At 30.6% G+C, this 23,704-nt stretch overlaps 1 protein-coding gene across 1 annotated transcript in view; it reads right to left on the reverse strand.

Moving 5' to 3' along the window:
* Nucleotides 1-23,704, reverse strand: part of LOC126761663 (knirps-related protein) — an 85,757-nt gene that overhangs the window by 7,622 nt on the left and 54,431 nt on the right. Inside the window, exon 3 of the mRNA XM_050478016.1 lies at nt 8,490-8,567. Coding sequence (XP_050333973.1) covers nt 8,490-8,567 — 78 coding nt within the window. The remainder of the gene's footprint in view (nt 1-8,489; nt 8,568-23,704) is intronic.

Here is a 23,704-nt window from a genome sequence, read left to right on the forward strand (position 1 = left end):
GCTGTTGCTGTAGAGGTCCCCATTGCGTGGTAATATTTGGGTTATTTTTCATTGAATCCATCTAAAGATAGGCCAAGAAAAGGAGTGTGAGATAAGTGGGGTTCGCTAAATATACAAAGGAATGGTTAAAGTCATGCATGGACTTATTGCACGCTGGGTTTGCATTAAGCATGTCTGGGTCAATTCTGGATAAGCAGATATTTAACCTCCTCGGAAAGAAATTGCATAAGGATCACTATAGATCACACGTGGCAACTCCAGCTCTTAGTCTGGGATGGGTGGTCGTTGGAGTCCAAGTAGGCCATTCACTGAGAGGTTGTTGATGGATCCACTGTGAATGGCGGTTGCTGCGTCTGAAGTCTGGTCTGAAGCTTCTTTGTCTACGTTTCAGTACATTCAGGCGACCATATCGGCCAATTAACTTATACAATGTCAGCAATGTTTTTTTGTTCTTACTCCATAAGCTGCCGGTTAGAGACTTGAAGATTTTGTTGCGAAACTACAATATGAGGAGAGAAGGAGTTATTGACCGTCGGAACAATAGCAATTAGTAAATATAGTTGTGTGGATTTAGTGGGGGGGAGTGTCAAGCTCCTTACAGAAAAGAAAAGAGAAAGATGGGAGAAAAAGCTATTTACTTTCGAACATATTTCATCGCGTTCCTTGCCTTATTTCAATATCGTACAATCATCTGCGTATGAGGTGATAGAAATTCCCTCAGTTGGTTGCGGTAGTTTCGAAACATAGAAGTTAAGCCTGCTGTTTAATTCTTCTTAGCTTAGAGTTTTGTTCTCGGAACAGTACGGGACATTTCCGATTGAGATCAGTTTTCCCATAGTATGCATTTTGATTTAGACCACGAGTTATCTGAAAGTTCATGACGATGAATATTGTGCACTTTCCAGAAGATATGTTGATGTTCTGCTAGACATTCATGAGCATACGTTGGGAGTAATAAGGCCTCAAATGCCTTCTCTGTTAAGGAAAGGAGAGATATTGGCTGATAGGACTTCTCTTTGTTGATATGTTTCACTTGCAGGCTCACTCTTTTCATGCATTGGACTTCCGTCTGGGCCAATGGATTCGAATAATTCCTTATGGATAACACTCTCTCACCGTCGGCGTGGAGACTCTTTTTAGACATGTTTGGTAGACGGGTGTTATGCGGACTACATTTTAGTTCTTGCATCAATTACGTTGTTCTATCCTGAACAGGATATATTAAGTTTGTCACAAAGCTTGTAACACCCAGAAGTAAGACTTTGTAAAACGGATATACTATATCAATTCAGCCTTTTTAGCTTAGTCCGTCCATCTGTATATACGCGAACTATTCCCTCAGTTTTTGCGATATCGATTTGAAATATTTTGCTGGTGTCTTTCTCTCCATGTTACTGCAGTCTTAATAATTATTTTTAAATGTGGTAACTTTCCTAACTGCTACTTCGTATTTTTGTGGTAATTAAAACAATTATTGTTGGATTTAACATTGAAATACTTATGGGACGTACGCGTCATGGGGTACAATATTTTATTGTAACTTTGGATGTAATTGAAAAAAATCAAAAAATAGACTAACTTAAGGAAACGAAAAACATTTAGAACTGTTAACAGAGTCTTAGATCTATATCCGCAATAGAAAATCAATGCTAAGATTATAATTGCTAGTCAACCATTCATTTTAAATATATTTTAAAATATTCATCTTAACAGTGCTTGTATAGTATTGCTTTATTTTATTAAATAGCGTCTGTGAAATTCAGAGAAAAGATATTAATTTTTAGAAATTTAATTAATTACTATTGTGGTAGTGAAAACCCATTAATTGAAATATTTTTTTCCTAGGTTAATACAACGTTCAGTGCCATCTGTGACCAATGTAACACCAAAAAAATTATTAGTGTTTAGTATACGCTTGTCTTTGTGAAGTATATAAAGTGGATTCGGCGAGATTTTTGTTCAACAAAGAAATTTATTAAATTTTGTGTGCGGAATCAGAATCAGGACCGGGAAACAGACGATCACTCGGCTGAATATCGAGGCAAAGATGAGTGGAAGCCGAAAAAACCACATCAAAGCAGGTCCAAAATCAAGGTTATTTTGACAGTATTCGTAAAAAGAAGCTGAAATTATGGGTTGACAAACTCTTAATTTCTGCACCACGATAATGCAGCGTCTCATACTGCGTTGATTCTTCCTGAGTTTTTCGCCAAATTTTCATGTGTGCCACAATCACCAAATTCATCTGATTTAACTCCGCCTGACTTTTCTCTATTTAGCAAACTCAAATGGCAGCTCTGGGGTAAACGTCTTGAGTTAATTGAAGACATTAAACGCTGTGCGCATTGAAGCCTATTCCGGAAATTGACTTTCATAACTGTTTCGGGGATTACAGAAAACGTTGGCATAAGTGTATGGGAGCTAAGGGTTTAACTTTGAGGGGGATGACTTAGATTTTGAAGAATAAAGTGAGAATTTTAAAATTATGAGCAAAATCTTACTATATTTTGCTCCTAGTAGTACGTACAGCACTGATTGATGCCAGTTAAGTCCAGCAAAACAACTTTGTACCTCAGTTTAGTTGACTTCACCTGCAATCAGTTGGAGACTATAACTGCTTAATGTATTCGACTGCATTTTGTTGTTATATCTTTGCTTGCTTCTTCAAATTTGCTGTACTTTTTATTTCTTTTCACTATTTATAGCCATTCAATAATTGTTGTTTTTGCTTTTCGTAATTAAGCAGCGCCAACCAAGTTGCCACAACTTTGCTGGCTTTTGCCATTTGCGCTTTGTTGCATTGAATTAAATTGTCTGTTTGCTTAGTTGTCACGGAAAAAATAAAGCGGAATATTAAATAAAAACAACAATAATAACAACAACATAACGTTATATTGCTGTTTGCAACGAAAATAATAACAACAAAAACAATCAAAACCAGCGGAATGATGCTCTTTGTGGCAATGGTTAATGTTGTAGGTGGCAACTGCAGTTACTTGCTTTGTATGTATATACAGGTGAGTGAGTTACCTGCCACAAAGCTATACTTCGTGCTTGCCGCTTGTGCCGTGCAAAGGTCGAGCTTTGCTTCGTCGTATGAATCATTGCCAAGTGGGTGTACAATTTTTGGTTATTAATTTTTGATGGTTGAGAGAATATTGGAATGGAAGCATTAGCACCGTACACTTTTTGTTTGTGTGCACTAAAAATATTTTGATGGAAAAAATTTGTAACACCCAGTAGAACACACCGGAGACGCTATAAAATTGTATATATAAAATGAAGTTTGAAATTTTGACATATCTTTTTCTTCCTAAGAAGCAAATTATTTCTCGAAATCGTCAATCTCATACCTCTTTATAATATAGCTGCTATACAAACTAAGCGATCACAAGCTAGTCTTTAGATGAAAAACAGTTTTATCTGACCCGGTATCTTCATGGAATTGGCATGTGTTATTATTTAAAGCAACGCTATAATATCTTGAAATATTGTGTGAATCGAACTATTACATTTATATTACATGTATGTCAAAAGGTTGTCATACAAGCTGAACGGAATCAAAATCGGTTCGAGAAAGGATAAATAAATTGTGATACCTTTTTAAGGGGGAGACTGCTTTAGAAGCTTCAAAAAATCGATAATTTTTTTTTGCTTAAATCTCTTTAAAAATAATCTAAGAATATGTCCCCAAAGCTTTAGATGGGAATTCGAAATATTTTCGGAGCTAGAAGGGAAATAGTGACCGAGCGTCTAGCAGATATATGAGCGATTGGGTAGAAAGCGAAACGATTTTTCTTAATTGGCGGGCAGGACAGAAAAAAAGTAAACGTCCTATCGAAACGAATCAAAATTCGTTGTATTTGGAATAAAATTCTCTTCCAGGTGAACCTAAAACACCTTTTAAGAAAGTTAACACCTTTTAAGAAAGTTAACACTAATCCGGTTTTTAAACGATTTAAAGTAAATTTTTTTTAAATGCATTTTTTTTAATCTGCGAAAAATTGTTGAATTTTTCACTTTTTGTTGAATTTTCTTGGTTCACCAAGGAATTACACTATTGAAAATTAAAAATTTCTTTTGTGTTTTGGTTTCAGATGAAAATTGCGACCTGCATCTTGCCCGCCACACAGAAATTGCACACTCGAGGCGCCTCCGTAAATTTCTTCAAACATAAGAACTATCTAATGTATAACAATAAAAAAATTTGAGAAGACTCTTCAAATACATAAGAATAAATCCTAAAAGTTTCATTTCAATCAGACATTTCTTTCCTTTCCAAAAAGATCCGTGAAAATATAGATTTTTTGTAGCCTCTAAAGCAGGCTCCCCCCTTAAGCTTAAAGCGAAATATTTATGAATCTACATTGTTGCAGAAGTTAAAGTTTTTTTCAGTTGTTGATTTTTTCAATATTCTTTCTTTAAAGTGAATTTTCGTTATAAAGTTCAACGATTTGTAAATGTTGTTCACGACTTGACACGACTCACGCATGATCTGTTGGAAAAAACAACTCTACTTGGATCACCCGTTTTATCACATTTCATTTCTTTTCTTAATTACCTCTTGTGTTTTTTCTATTGATCTAAGCAACTGGTTTTTACGATTTCTCCCTTCCTACCCTTTATTTTTCCGACTAATCTCATTAGTTCCTGATACATAAGGACCGCTTGTTTTTATTTATAATTATACCTTTATTATCATTTGAGATTTGTGATAGTATTAAAAAGAGCGCAGAGAGAATGAGAAATTGCGCTCATTAGCAGTAAAAAAAAATACCGTTAGTATGACATATATCCATATGAAAAATCAGTATGCACACACAAATTAGTATACCACTCATTTATGGCTTTAAGTAGCAATAAAAGGTTCTGTTTGGTTTTACTTCATTTATTTAAAGTTTACTTTCACACATACAAATGAATTTTACTAAAGCTTGCATGAAGTTTACTTAACTTTTCATGCTTTATTTGTCATATTTAACTCAAAAACTATAAAAAAAAACGCAAAAAGAACGTTTAGAGAGGCTCAGGCAGGGCACAGTGACTCAATAATAACATATAACCTTCTAAATTAAAGAAGAAGTGAATACAGAATTATTAAATTTGCAGACTGGGACATTAACGGCTAATTTCAAGCAATATCTCACAAGCCCTGTTACACTTAATGCTGCTTTTATATTGTTAGCTAGCTTTTTTATGAACCACTAAAAACTAGTCTACAAACAGTTTTGGTTTTTGTTACTAATTTTACGATTTTTCATTTTAATTATTAAATAAAGCGTTCGATCATATGAAATCACACAGTTCGAGCCTAAAACCAATCCAACGACTTGTGTAGGCCGCCAACTTTATGAGCACCCAACGATATGCTTCATTTAATTTCATTTAGTGGAACACAATAAATAAACTAACGGTGTACTTAATTACAATTGCCAATTTCCATAGGGTAAAGCAATATTTTTGATGCTTGAACGCGTATCGCCTGTTTCGTTTTGCAAACCAAGTTCGTGGCTTAAGTCTTTTGTACGTAGAACAAATGTGAGGCCGCTGGAAGTGCCGGCATTATGCAATAGAGAAGCAAGAAATCAAGAATAAACAGAGCTGAACTGGCAGCAAAAAAATTCTTAGGCTGCAGCAAGTCAAAAACAACAAAAAAAATTGAAAAGTAAAGGAAAAACTTTAAAACAAAAAGCAAATCGACTTAAAAAATTCGAAATAAATAAAAATCCAAAATCGAAATAAATAGAACTAAAAAAATATCGACGTAAAAATATCTAAAAAACATTCGAATTAAGGAAATTAAAGAAAAATCAACCTCAAAGAAAAAAACCCTCTGCACTGAACTTGCTTTAGACGTAGAACAAAACTTAAGCGAAAACTTAGCAAAAACTTAGCAAAAAACCAACGAAAATCGCGCAAAAATTGAAGCAAAAAAGACACTAAGCGAAATAGAGAAACAAACAACAAAACGGCGAACTGCAAGCAGCACAATGTGTCTACATAATGAGCGCCAAATCAGCAATAACAACAAACACAGCTTTAATTGTTGTATTGTAAGCAATGCACAAAGGCACAAACACATAAATAGATACTAGTATTTATACGTATATACACCTGCATATGCGCATAACATTAGCTAATGATGAAGATGAGTTGAAGGTCGTTCGCAAGTCGCATTAACTAGTTGCAAACAACAACAACAATTGCAAGTATAGCATAGTGCACTGCTTGTAAATAACAACGCTGCACGAATTGCCAGTGCACTTCACTATAAGCACACACCCAGCCACACATGTGTGCACTTAAATGTGTGCTTACAGTGTTGTTGTTATATAATTGAGTAAACGAGATTTTTTTACATTTTCAAGCGAGTAATGAGGAAAAGTTTTAGAATAGCAATTGTATGAGCACCAGTTATTCTGCCAAACGACTAACGCTTTAGATTTATTGAATTACTTGTTGAAGGGGGGGTCATACGCGGTGGCGTTTAGTAAGTTTAAGAACCCTACACTGATATCTGAGGTATTACGAAGGAAATAAATGTGTCGACGAATAGTAGTACAGAAGTGTATTGAATGTGATGTTCTTTTGCTTTACAACAGTTGCTAACTGCGACGTTATCAGTCAATAATTGGAGGCTCGAAAGGGATTACTAGAACTTTACATTTCTCGATTTACTTGCTAACTCCGACGGTGAAAAAGTGAAAGTGGTAACTAGAACTATTTATTTCAGTATTTAATGAAGACAGCTTTCCGAAACCAGAGATATTAAGTATTAGTAAGGACACACACACCAAAAAGCCTATGAGGAAAAATAAAATAAATATTTTTTCAGGTACACGGTAACTCTGATGGTGCTAGAAAAAGGTACTCCACTATTTCTGTGTGTCGAAACTTCTGCATGAATTAAACCTAAATGCAGCTCCCTTTTGCATATATTGCCCCTAAAATAACCAACGGTAAAAAAAGTACAAAAACAAAAAGTTGAATTTTACCCATTATTTGGTACTTTTTTGCTTGCCATAATTCGGAAAATTGTTAGCTCCTTTTATAGACAACTATAACAGGGCAGGCCGATTAGTAGGATCATTTGTCGTTGACTGAACAAGGTATGCTCTTTAAGCAAGTATCTTTTGAAGGTAAACTGGTAACCACATTTTTTCTACATACGAAAGCCTAGCATTCGGTTCCTACTAACCAATTTTAAATTAAAATTTGGTGATTCTAGCAATTCCAGATAATTCTGAGTATAGGTATACTATGTTTTATTTTTTACATTTGTTTTATGATCAATCAAAAATAAGCTTTATAGAGATGAGTCATTGATGCCAATAACTATAAAAAGTAGTTCAGAAATTTTCTGAGCAACCTCAAAGCACTGTAACTTTGGGGTTTCTATCTTATACTGCCCCTAAAATAATATCCTTTCACTGGCTGATTTTTATGTGAATATGTTATAGCTTACTCACGAGGTTCAGTTAAACCTACCAAGTTGTGTAAGTGCTTAATGATATTCTGAATATTATATAAATATTACAATGACGCCTACAGAAATAAGCTTTTTTATCGTTCTGCCTTTTTAATCAATATTTTATAGTTTAAATCCAAAAAAAAAAAAAAAATAATAATAATGTTAATATATATAATGTTAAATATTTTTTAATGTATAAAACTGCCAAATAAAATACATATATACTACTGTGCCCAAAAAATAAATAATAATAAATAAAAAATATTTGAATTTATATAAGGATTATTATACTGTCAGTCACATTTGTCAAATTTCATGTCAAAATAAGTGTTTAGATACGTGTCGGTTTGTGAGCTGCTAAAAGTGAGTTTTTCGTTTTTTGCGATGTCGAAATTTGTTGAGCAAAAATTAAAATATATATGTCTAAAAAAATGTTTACAAGTATAGTGAGTTACACGTGTCGAAGACGAAATCCAGGGTGACCATCAACCTCAAAGATCGCGTTCAACAAATCAAAGATTTGGTGTTGAAAACCCGTGATGAAGTTAGTAAATCAAAATTCAGCCAATCATTTTGAAGGAGTTTTGGTCTGCAAAACAGAAAACATTGAATATATTGTTGAAGTGTGTGAAACGATTCTTTCCGAAAATTTGCTTTTTTTTATCGTACTACCAAAAAAGCTCGCGCCAAAGTCCTCAAAAATCAAGGTCATGTTGACTGTTTTCTTCGATTATCGTTGTGTTGTGCATTATGAATTCTTTCCAACCGGTCAAACAGTCAACAAGGAATATTAAATTTGAAGGACGAACAGCAGTGTATACAAAAATTTTAAATAAAAAATAATAACATTAATATATTTTTAATGTATAAAACTGTCAAATTAAGGGGATGAAATTGATTTGGAAGAATAAATAAAGAATTTTCAAAATAAATACAATGTCACCTTATTTTTTGGGCATGTACATCCAAAACATAATATTATATAATACCAATTATAATAATAAATAGTTGAACTCACCTTACAACCCTCGCAAGTAAATGCGCCAAAATGAAAACCCGCTGCCGGCTCTCCACAGACCTTGCAAGTCTGATTCATCTGGAAAACAACAAATCAAATAAGAAATTAGAAATTATAATTAACTAATTATATTCAGCGAAAATACAATATACAAATCTGTCAACTTAATAGCATTTTTAGACTAAGAATGACCCTGTTAGATATTAAAGAAGAAGAAATTGCGCGTTTTTTTATTAACATTATGAAAAAAGCTTAAACAAATAGTCCATTAATTTAAATTTATTAAATACATAAAATTTATTAAATTTTTGTTATAATGATTTTGTAAATTCTGAATATCGAATAACCGAAATCAGTTAGAAATATTAGAGTTTTTGCCAGAAAATAAATTTTTCTTGTGGAAATAGCACCTTTTCAATATAGGAATATACCCATGCTTTATAAATTTCTAAATAAATTAAAAATTTCTGCTTGTCATTAGTTATTTCACATATCATCTTCAGTTTAACAACTGTTAAAGCTTGACTTGCTATATTTCTGCATAAATGAAAAACATGAAAAATATTGGCGAGTTCGTTGCTTAAGTCTTTGAGTTGGGATGTGAAAAGCGTGCGTTAAACTTACATATGAAGGCAAAAAAGGACTGACTTTAATAAATAATTAGGTATATATTATATAACTATTAAAAAAATATTAAAATTATAAGATTTCTTTGTCAAGAATATAAGGAAAAATATACGTAAAAATAACTCGGTTTTTAAGCATCAATGAATAACAAAGATTGGCACATCTGCAGAAGCGCTCAATTTGAAATATTTAGCTTATCATATTAATCTTTTCTTGCATAAGATGGAAAAATGTCTTTTAGTATACGACTTTCGAAAAAACTAATTAAATATGGTCTGTGAAAAAATGTTATAGTCAATAAAGTCGTAGTTAAAATTAAGAAAAGAAAAGAAACCCGTTCCAGAAGCAATAAAACTAAAACTAAGCCCCAGAAATAAGCCTCTCAAAAATCAACACTTAAACCTTTTAATAAAGCAATAAATTGCACACCAACAAATAAGAGTATGAAAAAAATCATATTTCAATTAAAAGCAACAAATGCTAAGCAAATCGCGATTGAAATCTGAACGTGCTGCAAACTGAGGCGAAACGCGAAAATTCACACGCATGTTCGTGGGCCATAATGGAGTGCGTCGCTGGCAGTTTATGGCTGCCAGCTATCTTTTTCTGCGCTCCATTTGTGTTGTAAAACCACGTTGCTGTTTTTGTTGTAGTGATTGCACATGCGCAATAACGCATGTTCGGCGCAAGAGTCATAATCGCAAGTGAGCGGCCGTGCTGCCAGCCACCTTCAGAGCAGAGCTGCTGGTGCAATACATATCATAAAATTCATATCAAATGCTTGGCGAGCGCACGGCAAAAGTTGAATGCAAAAACAAAAAAATGTTAACTAAAGCAAGAGGCTGCGCCTGCGCAGCACTCGAATGTAGATGGAGTCAACTGATGAAATCTCGAAAGTTACATATGAAAAATTGCCCCTGAAGCGGCGCTGAATAGATTAGAAGTGCACAGCTTAAAGAACAGCGCAGCGACAACATTTATTGCCAGCATATATATGTACAAATATATGTATATCTGTGTAAATGTTTATGGCAAAGTAAGTGGCAAACGGTGTTTGCACGTTTATAAAGCAGCAAAATAATTTGTCTTTTATTTTTATTTGCTTGCACTCTAGTTCAATTGCAATCATCATGCAATGAGTTACTTTCTCATTCGCATGCGCCGATGCGCCAACCAGAGCATTTACATTCGCCACTCACCTTTGAATCTGGCGAGTCACCATGGAAATCTTCATTGCATGTTCACTTTTACATTTGTTACTTGCTTTATTTTATTCAATTTTATTTTATGTTGCTTTTTATGTGTCAGGTATTTGTATTTGTATCAATAAAATTATTGTTATTTTTGAGTTTTTGCTGTTGTTGCTCTGTGTTTTGTGTATGTTCACATTGAATTTATTGCAATGCAAATATTTATCAACAAATTGCAATCGGACAAGGCCAAGGACTCGTGTTACGTCGCTGCTGCGGCCGAGGCTCTTGCTGCTGGTGCTTATGCCATAGTGATGGGAAATAAAGTTGGCTTTGAGCGGCGCACAGTGGTATAAAATTTGTGAGTTTGGGTTAATATTAGCCACGAAAATGTATTATTTGTTTCTCAAAATAATAAAACATCGTTGAACTAAATTTCTGAGTATTCGAAATATACTTTCATATCTTTATAATTAAATAAGCAGAAGTGGAATGACTTGAATATTCTCAATTATTTCCATTATTTTTAAATTAAATTATTTATTATACTTAATTTCTCGCCATTTTTATCACTCGTGTCTGTATTAAAATTTGAGCTTATCATCAGGATCATAGCACAAGATTTGTAACGAAAACTTCAGTTAACAAATTGGACGACTATATTACCTTATTGAGCAGAATAATTAACAATTAACTATTTCATGCAATATTTTTCGGGTTCGGAACATTTGATCTTGTACTTAGAAATTTTTTTTATAGTAATATCTGCTGTTTTAAAGATCAACCGCCATTCGGTTAACCCACCATTGCTCTCAAAATTTAGTTAGTGTTCCGTTTAGCTTATAAATTTCATTCAAAGGAGTTCTAAGTAAAGCGTAAGACGATTTTCCTTGGTGTCTTTTGCTTAAATAATCCTCCATGTTCATATAAACTTGTAGTGTTAATTTTTCATTCGAAATAACCAACTCTTATTTTTTATTTAAAATTAATTTTAATGAGTAAAAAACAATAGAAATATACATATTTACCCTCTTAAAAATCAAATGTTTATAAACGATGAATGTTTCTCAAATTTTCTGAGAAGTTGAAAATTTTTTGTCTTTATTTTGTTCCTAATTATGTTGTCATAAATTTTATAAAGAGGAGAGGTATAAATGGTTGACTTTGGACTGACAGCTTGAGATTGTAGGAATTGTCTGGAGCATAGCACTAAGCAAACAATGAACATCTCTTGTGCACTTATCCCGCATTGGCAAGACTACGCTGAGCATCTGAGGGTACCACGTTATGATATACTGGAGGAGGTACCGATAGTGAGGCCACAGACTCTGTTGAAAAATAAAAGTAATCACGCAAACTCGATCACTTACAGGGACAAAGACTCACTGCTTGAACAATTTTTAGACACCACTGTAATTTTGAAAAGATTGGGAAATAAAGACTCTCTGAAAATCAATACGCGATCATAAGCAATAAGGTCAGTTCTTCAAACCGGGACTATCAATAAAAGCTTAGCTTGCAACGGAGTATAATACATTTGATACAGAGGAAAAAAATTTAAAATTAATCAATTTATACGACAGCCAGTTCTACGGTAATAGAATTAAGCAGGATTTAGCAGGCCGTTAATTCGACGATAAACAAAAATAATTTATTTTTTTAATATAAAAAAAGTAAAAAAAATTATTTTATCTAATCGTTTGCGAAGTACACATTGGTTTCTTCTGGTTAATCCTCTTTAAAGACTAGGCTAATGAAAATCTTTATTATTAAATGAAATTATTGTCGTGAAATTTCGATTTGTTCAGAAAAAATATTTTTTTGTAAAATAGTGGCGTGTATTTTTTTGTAAAATCATTTTTTCTAACACCAATACAAAATTCTTTCATAAATCTTGAGTAAAAGCTCCATCGAATAAAGCCCACTGTCGTTAGAGCACAAAATATTTTTAATTTTTTCTAACTTTGTTAATTTTGCGCGAAACATTTAAATAGAGCAGTGCAAAAAACAAAAATGCATGACAACAAAAACAACATTGACAACAAATAAGATAGCGAAGACAGCCCTTGTAGACATTTCTAGCAACAAGCGTGCGAATTTTCATATTTATTTACTTAACCGCGGGCTGTTTACCGATGTTTTCTTTGCTATTGCCTTTATTTTCATTTTTGTTGCAACATTTATTTGTCAATGCAAATTTTGCTGTACCTCATGACCTGCTTGAACGAATACAAACTAAAAACCTAACACCTTTGGCTTGCCTTTTACGTGTTGCCACTTCTTCCCTTTGCTTTTTTACATTTTACATTTGTCGCTTGTAGCAGATTTTCGCCACAAATTTTATTTATGGCATCAAGATGATTTTTCAATGAACTAAACTGCATGAAAAGAGAGTGTGTAAAAATTGAGTAAATGAAAATTGAAGTTAGCGCATGGCTACAGATTGTGTTGGCAACACGAAAGAAATTTTTAATTTGAATATTTATGAGCTTACAAAATGTTGCATGTCGCATGTTGCATGCCACAACAGTAACAATGGCAGCGTAGCCACTGCGCACATTGTTACGATTTATTAGCGCTGATTTGTCGCTACAAAATTTATTAGCACGCTGCCGTGTTGTTGACAACTATGAGTACAACGCTGTGACAATAATCGCTATATGCAAATATATATGTATGTATGTATATATGTTCTCTATGTACTCGTCAGTGTGTGCATGCTAGTAGAAGCGAAGCGGTCCCTCTTTTTAGGGATTTTATACAAATAAATGTATCTTACTCATACATTTTCGGAAAAGTTTGTTTCTTAAGTCTTCAGTCGAAATGTTAAGGTGTTCGTTGCTTTAGTTTTACGTTAATAGGCAAACGTGAAAACTTCAGAGGAATAAAACGAAATTAAATCAAAATGAAATTGAAAACTTCAATCAAACAAAAAATAATATTTTTAAATTTCAAAGAACTTTAGATAAATAAAAAAGGTAAGATAAAAAGACTATTTAAACAATAATAAAGTTTAAATTAAAAAAGTGTTAAAATTAAATTAAACTACATTAGTAAAATTAATGCAAAAAAATAAAATTATGTGATTAAAACTAAAATAAATTCCAGAAAAAAATTAAATAGTAAAAACTAAAATTTATATTAAATTTCAAATTTGCAATTATTAAAAAAATTAAAATTAATTTTTAAACTTATTAAAATCAAAACTAAAATAAAATCAAAATTTATAAAAATATTAAAATTTAAATATAAATGAAAACTAAAATTTAAATTTAAATTAAAATGAAAATTAGAACTTAAATTAATATTGAAAATAAAACGAAAATTATAAATTAAATTAGAGATAAAAAAATTAAAGTTTAAACTTATTACAATTAAAACTAAAATAAAATAAAAATTAAAATTGTGAAATTAGTAAAAATTTAAATATAAATTAAAACTAAAAGTAAATTTAAATTTAAATTCAAACTAAAAGTAAAATCAAAATACAAATTAAACTTAATTAGAGTTAAGAAAAAAAATAAATTAAAAATTATTAAAATTAAAATTTAGTTTCGTTTAAAATTTACTTTCCTTCGTAATTAAAATTTGAAATTTAATTTAAAAAAATTTTAAAATTGAACTGAAATGGAAATAAAATTAAGCATTACTAAATCCTAAGTAACGAAATGTCATAAATTAACTAAAAATAAAAAAGGGTATATATTATGAAAATAAATGCAAATTAAAAATTATTTATTTTTAAAATAAAACTTCTAATCAAAATTTTAATTTTAATGACTTTAGCTAAAAATATTTATTTAATTAAATTTAAAATAATAAAAACTGTTTTAAATCAATTAATTTAAATTAAAAAGCAATAAATATATATAATTTCTACAAATGCAATTAGTTTAATTTTTAAATCTCTTTCCTAATAATTTTCAAATATTATGTTCAACCGCTATCTATATTTCATAAGCAAATTAATTCAATTTTTTTCACCTCATACATATCTCTTTCTTAAATAAAAAAAAAATACTTAAGGCTGTCTCAAAAGCTCTCCTAACTTAAATTTACTTAAAATAATGCCTTTCTTTAATTATTTTGAAATAACATTTATTTCTGATATTTTTTCTGAGTAATTATTATGTCCGCTCTAGCCGCGCTGCTATTTATAACGAACGTAATTCATTTTAATTATTTTATTGTTTCTTTTGATAGCTGTCAGCTTAAGCTGCACGAGTAGTGGCAGCCACTTGCAGCTAATTTGCACAACAAGTACCGAACGGGTTGTGAAGTTCGTACAAAACAAAGAATATGCACATATTTATATAATAAAAGTGACGAGTGAACCTGAAAAGGTGGTTGCGTGGTCTGCCGAAACAGTTTGGGTGTATAAATTTGGCAACTCATCACAAGCAGTGCAAATAATTAAATGCTGTGGTAGAGTAATGGTGGGAAGAGATGGCGAAAAATGCATGGAAATATTTGTGTAAAGTTTTTTTTACCAAAAAATGCAAAAATACAGGGTCTTTAAAAAAGAGCGAATGCAGGAATTAAAAGAATTATGTCAAAGTGTAATAAGCCAAAATAAAAAAAAAATAAGTTCGAAATTCCGTTTTCAACTAAAAAAAATGCTTAACTATCAATATTATATTATCTTCAGAAAAGTAAAGCATGAAGTTCGCAGTACCATACATTTTTACACCAAAGTATTTACACTTTACTTTAAAATAATTTTTTCTAAAATATAAACCTAATATTTTTTCATGTAAAAGTCAGCTAAATTTGGCTAGTTGTGCTCAAATAAAATAACTTGCCAAATCATTTCTGCAAGTATTTTAAATTTATGTGGACTGACAACCCTTAAGCCAGACAGTACGTCAGCAATGACAACACTTCCACAAAACAGCAACAGAACAACACCAACAACAACATTGGTGAGCAGTGCTTGGTGGTAGCAAAGGTGGCAACGGTTGCTGCTTCCACTGCTGCAGCGCCGTTCTCACATTTCTGCCAGTCATTCAACACGTCCCGCTGTGGTGCAGCCAAACAGCTACCAAACGCAATCCACCACTGTATGCCTCAAATAACTGGCAGCTTGGTGCCTGCGATTTTTGCTCCTACAGCAGTCAGCAGCAGTTCAACCAGCTGCCCAGCACAAATCATGTTAAATTGAATTGAAATCACATAAATCAAAAGGTGGCAGCACAAATCGCTTATGAATCAACATAATTACTGTGAGATTTGAGATTAGATTTGTTTGTGATTTTTGATTGCTACACATTTGTGTGTGATTTAAGCACAATTGCTTTGTTTGTTAGCGTATTTATGTGTCTATGAGAGAGTTAGTACATGCTTTAGCTGAGCAATATTTTTAGCGTGTAATTGTGAAACAAATCTAGTCTGAAATGCAATGTTAATTGAATGATTGGAAAAAATTCGTGGTAAAAATGAATTTGTTGCGACTTTTTTCGCAGAAATTTGGCAACAAAAAAACAAAAAATTAGAAACATAATTAAAGAAAACAAAAACACAAAATTTAAGTGGTTATGGGACTAAAATTATGAGTTTTTTTATTTATATGTAGTGCCCTTATTTCAGTTGATCATTTTTTTAGCAAAAGTAATAATCGTTAGGAAAGTGCGATGTATATAAGTAATTATAGTGTACAGTTTTTCACCACGGCAGTGAAAGTAAACGTAAAGTTCAATTATTACTTGACATATACTCAAGAGCACCATAGTTTTTTTATTGTTTGGAAACACAGAAAGGTGGAAAGTGCCGCCAAAAGATGTTTCCGAGGTCCGGAGTGATTTTTGTTAGAAAATATTGTGCAATAAGCTTAAAAAAGTTATTATTATAAATAAATATAGACAAAACTTTTAAGCAAGCTCAATAAATATTTCAACTACTAACATTGCTGAGGGAAAGAAGTGTTTCAAAATTTCAAAATCGTTCAGAAGTGAATAAACTTCACAAAATACAAGGCATTCTAGTAAAGTGAGTGGCAATGAGAAAAGGGGGCAGAAAAATTGTTGATTAAAGAATGAAAGAGAAAAAAATTAAAAAACAGAGGGCTTTAAAGAGAAACGAGAAAAAGGAGAGAGATAGACAACTATTTGGTGTACGAAAGTGATATATGAGTATGCTGGCCCGCTTAAAATAGAGGACCACGCTAAGAACACATCGAGACTAAGGAAAACTAATAATTTTAATTCTACTTTTGAGAGTTTATGGTCGATGAAATATACCTTATACTATTGTAAGCAATCTCACATAGTAACAGGCATATTTGAAGCTAACTTTGCCGAGGTGAAAGCAACTCTTTCAGCAATTAACTATAACTACTGAACAAACATATGCAAATGCAATATTCTAACTAAAATTTCAATGAAAAAACTAAACTTTAAACTTTATTGAATTAAGGTAATGAAGTGACTTAAGTAAGCTAACACCCTTTCCTGCTCTTCATCTTCCTTTTGCCTCCAAGCCCATATTTTCTCTAAATGTTTAGTTAATTTTCTTTAAATTTCATAAACAATTTTCAATCTTAATTCCACTGCCTTAACAACATTTAATCACTCTACTAATAAACACCAATTATTCTTATAAGCTATATATTTACATATAATAATTTTTTTCTTTTCATTCAATTTTTTATAGCACCTAATAAATTTTCGCTAATAAGCCAACGGTCAACGTCAATTTCTCTGCTGCATAGCATATTTTATAGCGCCAAGAAATATTAATTTTATACCAATTTGCTAATTGCACTGCAGCCACAAAGCCACAGAGCGACACAACCATGATTAATAGAGTGTAAACTAAGAAAATACTTGTCATTAAATATAAATAAAAGTAAACGGTATACAAAATAAACAGGTTAATTTGATTAGCTGTCAAACGAAAAGCACATAAGAGAAACAAAATAAAGAGATGGGATTAAATTGAGGAATAATAAAGACAAATAAACAAGTATTACGTCAAACGTTGCATAAAATGAGCTTTAATGCATGGAATTCAGGAGAGTGGGGTTAGATGGATTAATGATGGTACAAACAAATAAAATATGATTGCTTATATGTATATATGTATGTAAATAAAAAGGTGTTTGTTCTTGCTAACTGTAAATACAATATATTAGGCATTAATATACTACTAGCTTTTAGAATTAAGAGTTGACTATTATTTGTAGTCAAAGCGTCCGACAGAAGTAAACGGCGTTCAGTTGTGTTAGTAGGTAGTTGACATAAGTACAAAATATGCATTAAATTTGAGCGTAAAGCGCATAAACAGCGCTAAGTGGCTGGTGCTCGCGAAGAAAGTTGAATTTAATATTTCATTCACTTCTTCCAACTTAGTATGTTAATAAAATAAATTAAAAATGATTGCATATATACTAAATAAATGAAGATCTCAGCGCCTTATTTCAGGCGTTTAGTTTTGGACTTAATTTAAAATTGGTTAGCGTAAACCTGGTTTACTTAAACCTGCCATAACATAAACTTGGTTTACTTAAACTTAACATATCTTAACATCGTTATTTCGTATCGTAATTTAACTTAACCTAAACTCAAATTTAACTTAACTTAACTTAACTTGACTTAACTTAACTTAACTTAACTTAACTTAACTTAACTTAACTTAACTTAACTTGACTTAACTTAACTTAACTTGACTTAACTTAACTTAACTTAACTTAACTTAACTTAACTTAAGTTAACTTAACTTAACTTAACTTAACTTGACCTAACTTAACTTAACTTAACTTAACTTCATTTTATTTAACTTAACTTAACTTGACATATTAAGCTCAGAAATCTTAAATTTTTCCCACAATTAACTTAACTCACTTAATTAAACTTAACACAACTTTTTTATTGCGAAAATTCGTGTCCATTTTTCAAGTTTAACTTATAGTATATCTTATACATATGTATATCTCAGTACTATATAGAATTATTTTCAATTTTTTTTGTTGTTTTATTTTTAATTTGATATAAATATTTATATTTTGATTCACATATAGTTCTAACCTAACCTCTGCTTATTCTCGATATTTTCTTAATTAATCAAGTCAGACCCTTTTAGTAAAAAAAATCTGTTGATTAGTCGAATTAATAATACAACGGGTTAAGGACGGCACTTTAAAATATGCTTATACTATATACACTTATTGCACCGCATAAATATCTCAATCAGCATAGCCAGCAGTTGACATGCTGTTCACCTTTTTGCGCACGAGAATTGGCGCAGTGACCAAAGTGTGTTGGAGACGTGACTCGCAAAAGCGCACGCCGCACCGCAACCCATAGCTGGTTGCACATGCCCATATGCAACACACCGTATGCTTATTTACAGCGCATGCGCATATGTTTAGTAGCGTTTATGTTTGCACTTTCCAAGCATTCTTGGTCCTATGTCAACGCGTTTGCTCGTAAGCGTTTGTTTAGCGTTATGCGTTCACATGCCAACACGTAGCAAATGAGTGTGAACGCGCGCCTTCGCCGGCTGAGTGTGAATTCTAAAGAAAGTTGTTTTGTGTGTGCCTGCAACTAAATGTTGCAATTGCAAGTGTAACGAAAACATGTTGCTTGCAACAAATGTTGGTCGCACGTGCGCACAAGTGCTAATATACTACATCTATGTTTAGGTATGTGTATGCGTGTGGCAATATGTTTCCGTAAAAATTCCAAACAATTCGCACGAGTGACTTAATTTTAAGCGGAAAGGTGTGCTACGCGATGGACAGCAGATGTTGTTAAAGAAAAAGTGGTACATTGATGAGTGTTAGAAGCTTGCATTCCTGTGAAAGTTTGCGTAATTGGTATACATATGTATACATACTTGTATATGCAAAGTAGTTTATTTACCCATATACAACGGAATGTCGGAAAATGTGATATTTTTAACCGTGACCTCATCTGTGAAATCTCTGCATTATTGAGGAATGTTGAATAATAAAAACTATATTCTAAGGAAAGTTTCTGTAAATCTTCTTAGTGTTATATTCTTATGAATTTCGAAAAATTTTTTTTTGCTTATATATATATAGCGAATTCACTTATATTTGAAAGTCTTGTCTGAAATAGTTTACCTCAAATTAACCGGCTTCCAAAACTTTCCTATTTTTTTCAAAATGCTATTTTCGGAGTCAGTGAAGTAAACTTTTTCGAAATGGCTGGACGAACTTGAAATTTTCACGCGTTCTTCTAGATATATTTTTTCATATTATTTTGAATAAAATTTTTGATAGCAATTGAAATTTTTGTGACACAAATTTTTCATAAACAACCGCTTCTTTTGCAAGCATCAACATTTCAACTAATGCTTCGACCATTGCATGTACTCATCTATGGTAAAAAATCATTTTGTTTACGTCATGAATGTATTTATTTATAAAAAAACGGGACCGATTTGTCTACTGTGGGTCACACGGAGACGATCTCTTAATCTGCAAAATCCACCAAAGCTCAAAAGACTTAAGCAACGAACTCGATTTGGAAAATAGGCATATCTGTTATAATATGATATGTTTTAGCTTATTAAAACGACCTTTCCATGGTATTTGACTTGAACAAGGGTTCAACTGAAAAAAATAGTATATTTTGAGTATTATATTGGGGCATTATATAGTTGTGGCGCTGTCGTATAGTGAGCAATTATGATTAATGACATATAAAAGAAGAAAATCACCGATTTGCTGTAAAATATCAACTGCAAAGGCTATTTTTTTGCTTAAAGTGACCCTTATTGCCTTAAGTCTGGCTAAGATTTTAGGCTTAATTTTCAATTCATATTATTCAAATTTATCTTTCTTCAGTGTTTGTCGTGACATAACATCGATGTAATAAATACTCACATTATCTTTCAAATAAAAAAGTCCTATTATATTCCTATAGAAATGTTAAATTTATTGTGAGAACAAAAGCAAATATAATAATTTACTTAAACAAATTATCAACATTGTTCTCTAGAAACAAAACTTTTTTCAAAACTATGTAAAAGTATTTAAATATCATGAGCTTTATGTAAAAATCTGAAAAAATAACACAAGTTTACATGAGATTTACCAGTTTTAAGCAAGCTTTCAAAGTAGTAGCAGATAATATATTTTTATAATTTCATTAAGCTCATAAATTTTCATATTCTACTTGGGGATTTTTTACCAATTTTTTTTTTAAATTCCATATTTTTGATAAAAAGTTATTTTTTTATTATTGAATTATATTTCCCGCTAAGCAAGAACTCCGTAATTCGTGAACTTTCAAAACAAATAGCTATAGTCGCAGATATGAGCAAAAATAAACTAGAAAATATAAGAAACGTATATATAAAACAGTGCATACACATACAATATACCTACACACGCACACATATAATAATTATAAGCAGCAGTCGCTCAAAACTGCACTTCACACAAAACTAAAGTAAAAACTATTTATTTTACTTTTATTTTTTATTTAACTTCACTGTTTATTGCAAGGTTTCGCGGACAATTAGCTAAATAAACAATTAATATTAGCCATAAATATTGTACTCGCATATATTGTAGAGCTAGCACACACATACAAACATACCGTTTTGCATAAATCAGCAAACTGGCTGGCTGTATGCATATGGTTTACTAAAATCATTATTTTTCTACAATTTTTTTCTTCAATGTTTTTATATTTGCAATTTATTTCCTCCCTTCAACTCAGACAGTTGACAAGCCACAATCACTGGCGAGTCAACGCTGAAATGCCAACCGCTTGTTGCCGCATAATTGAAGGACCTCGAGACGGCAAGTCGGTGACGCCTCAACTGTGAACGCCTCTTCGACTCTTATTTGCTTTGGTTTTGATTTCAAATGATTCCACTTGTCATGTGCTCATAGTAGTTTATGCTAATTTAAATATATTTATTGCTCACTGTATGAGTGTGTGTGATTGTGCGCTCATTATTATTACTTTGATTGATGTGGTTGCCCGCCATGGCTATTGCGCTTGTTTTATATAGCGTATTTTTGTGATGGTGAGCCACTTTGCAAACATATATACTAAATATATATTTACATAAGAAATACTTCCGCATTAACTGTGTATGATGCTCGCTGGTATTTTTTTTATATTTAATGCTTGATTAGCAACGCTTGTCAAAGTTCAACAACTGTCGGCCGCCCACTTCTTGGTCACTAATTGGTACAACAAGAACAACTAAAACTTTTAAAATATTTTTTTGGGTTATATTTTTGCGTAGCAGCAGTGCAAAAGCGTTAAAGGTCACTAATTTGAGTGACTGCGCATGCTGGCACTTGGTACAGGCAGTGCGCATGAAAGACTTAAGCAGCGAACTTGATTGGAAGTAAGTGAATATTTTTCTTGTAGTTATGTTATTTAACGTTATAATAAATATGAGGAAGTGTTTAAAAAAAACGTAAAAAATAATAATTAATTAAAAAAATAAATATTGAAAATAATTAAAATAAATTGCGAAAATCTATTAAAAATTAACAAATAAATAAAAAAGAAGAAAATATATATTAAAACTTTATATACTCTATTCGAATAATAAAATTGAATATTGTTACGGAATAGGAATGATAAATGAAAATAATATTTTTCAGAAAATGTTTTAAGCCACTACTTAAGAAAAAAATATTGTAAAAAAATGTAAAAAAAATTGAAAAACGCCATAATAAAAATAACAAGCAAAATTAAAAAAAAAAAAAAAAAAAAAACATGAAAAAAATGCAAAAAATTAAAACGAACTAAAAATAAAATAAGTCATAATAAAAAATTTAAATATATTCCAGGATTTGTGTTTATTTGATAAAATTAATGATAATTGTAATTAATTGATCTAAAATCAACCAAAATAATATTGGAAGATGTTAATGTAAAAATGTATTAAAAATATAAAATCATTAAAAAATTAGGTAATATATTAGGAAATAAAAATATAACAAAAATTAAAAATTTAAACAAAATTAGAAGAAAAAAAATTAAATTAAATCAAAGAATTGAATATGAATATTGCTACGAGGCAATGAATCAAAAACACGATTTTTTTTATTTTTGTTTTTGATATTTCATTTAAAATGTATTAATTATACCAAACTACTCATCTTTACGGTATATTTGTACTATTTTTCCTAAAAAATGTAAATTTTAACATTGCCTACTCTATTTGCATCACTACTTGCGTATGGCGCCTCAGCATGGGTAATAATTTGTATGCTTTTACATACCTCTCATTTCAATTTACTAGCCAAATATTCATTACGATAATTCAATTTTGCACAATTACCTTCCACTCCCACACAGTTAAGCATTCATTATGAATTAAAAATTTGCAACACGTCTTGCTCTAGTTTCGATATCAAATTCAATGTTTTACATTGTGTTTGGCTGACTGCCGATAGTGTTGGCATGGCAAACGGCCAAAGCTGAAGACGGTGGCGTTTTAGCAAAAACAAATGAGTGAAGTGTGCTAAAATTAGAAGCAATGAAGTGAGGTGTTATGCTTTTAAGTCGGCTTTGATTAAGAAGTAAACGTAGCTGAAGCGAAGTTTTCATTAATTTACGTGGAAAAAAGTTGTAATTTCGAAAATATTATTTTTCGAAATTTATACAATAATAATAAAATAAATTTAAGGATTTGTGACAGCAATTATTTTAAGTAGTTATTTTAACTTCATTTAAAATTGTTTATAAATGACTTTTGATATTTTAGTTAATATTTGAATCTATTATTTAAAATTGCTAATTTTTTATTTGTTAAATATTTTTAAAAATGTTGGTCTATATTGTTACTAAATAATAAATTAATAAAATTTAAAGAAATTAAAATAAATTACTAAAAAAACAAATAAAATTTAGATAATTAAGTAAATATAAATAATATATCCGTATTACATTTATTTCAATTTACTTAAAATTACTATTATTTTACCTATGTATTTAGTAAAATTCAAAACAAATTTAATTTTAAAAATTAAAGTATTAAAGCTTGTATTTTTTATAGCTTAGTTATTTGTTTTAATGTTGGTTGTTTCTACAAAAATTTAAAAATAATAATTAATTTTAAAAATAATTAATTTAAAGTTTATTTATTTTAATTATAATAAGATTTTTAATTTAAATGCTAAATAAATAGAAATAAATTATTAGCTTAAAGTTTTTAATTTTTATAATTTAGTTGTTTGTTTTGATGCTGGTTGTTTTTTATATTATATCTACAAAATTTAATAAATAATTATTTTAAATTTTATTAATTTTAAATTTAATAAATTTTTAAATTTAAATGCTAAATAAATTAAAATAAATTAGTAACTGAAAGCTTATAAATATAATAAATTTATTAAAAATGCATAACATTTTAATTAATTTAATTAATGTAATTGAAAAAATTAATTTTAAAAATTAAGCT

The sequence above is a fragment of the Bactrocera neohumeralis genome, chromosome 6, assembly GCF_024586455.1.
Source record: "Bactrocera neohumeralis isolate Rockhampton chromosome 6, APGP_CSIRO_Bneo_wtdbg2-racon-allhic-juicebox.fasta_v2, whole genome shotgun sequence".
Classification (NCBI taxonomy): Eukaryota; Metazoa; Arthropoda; class Insecta; order Diptera; family Tephritidae; genus Bactrocera; species Bactrocera neohumeralis.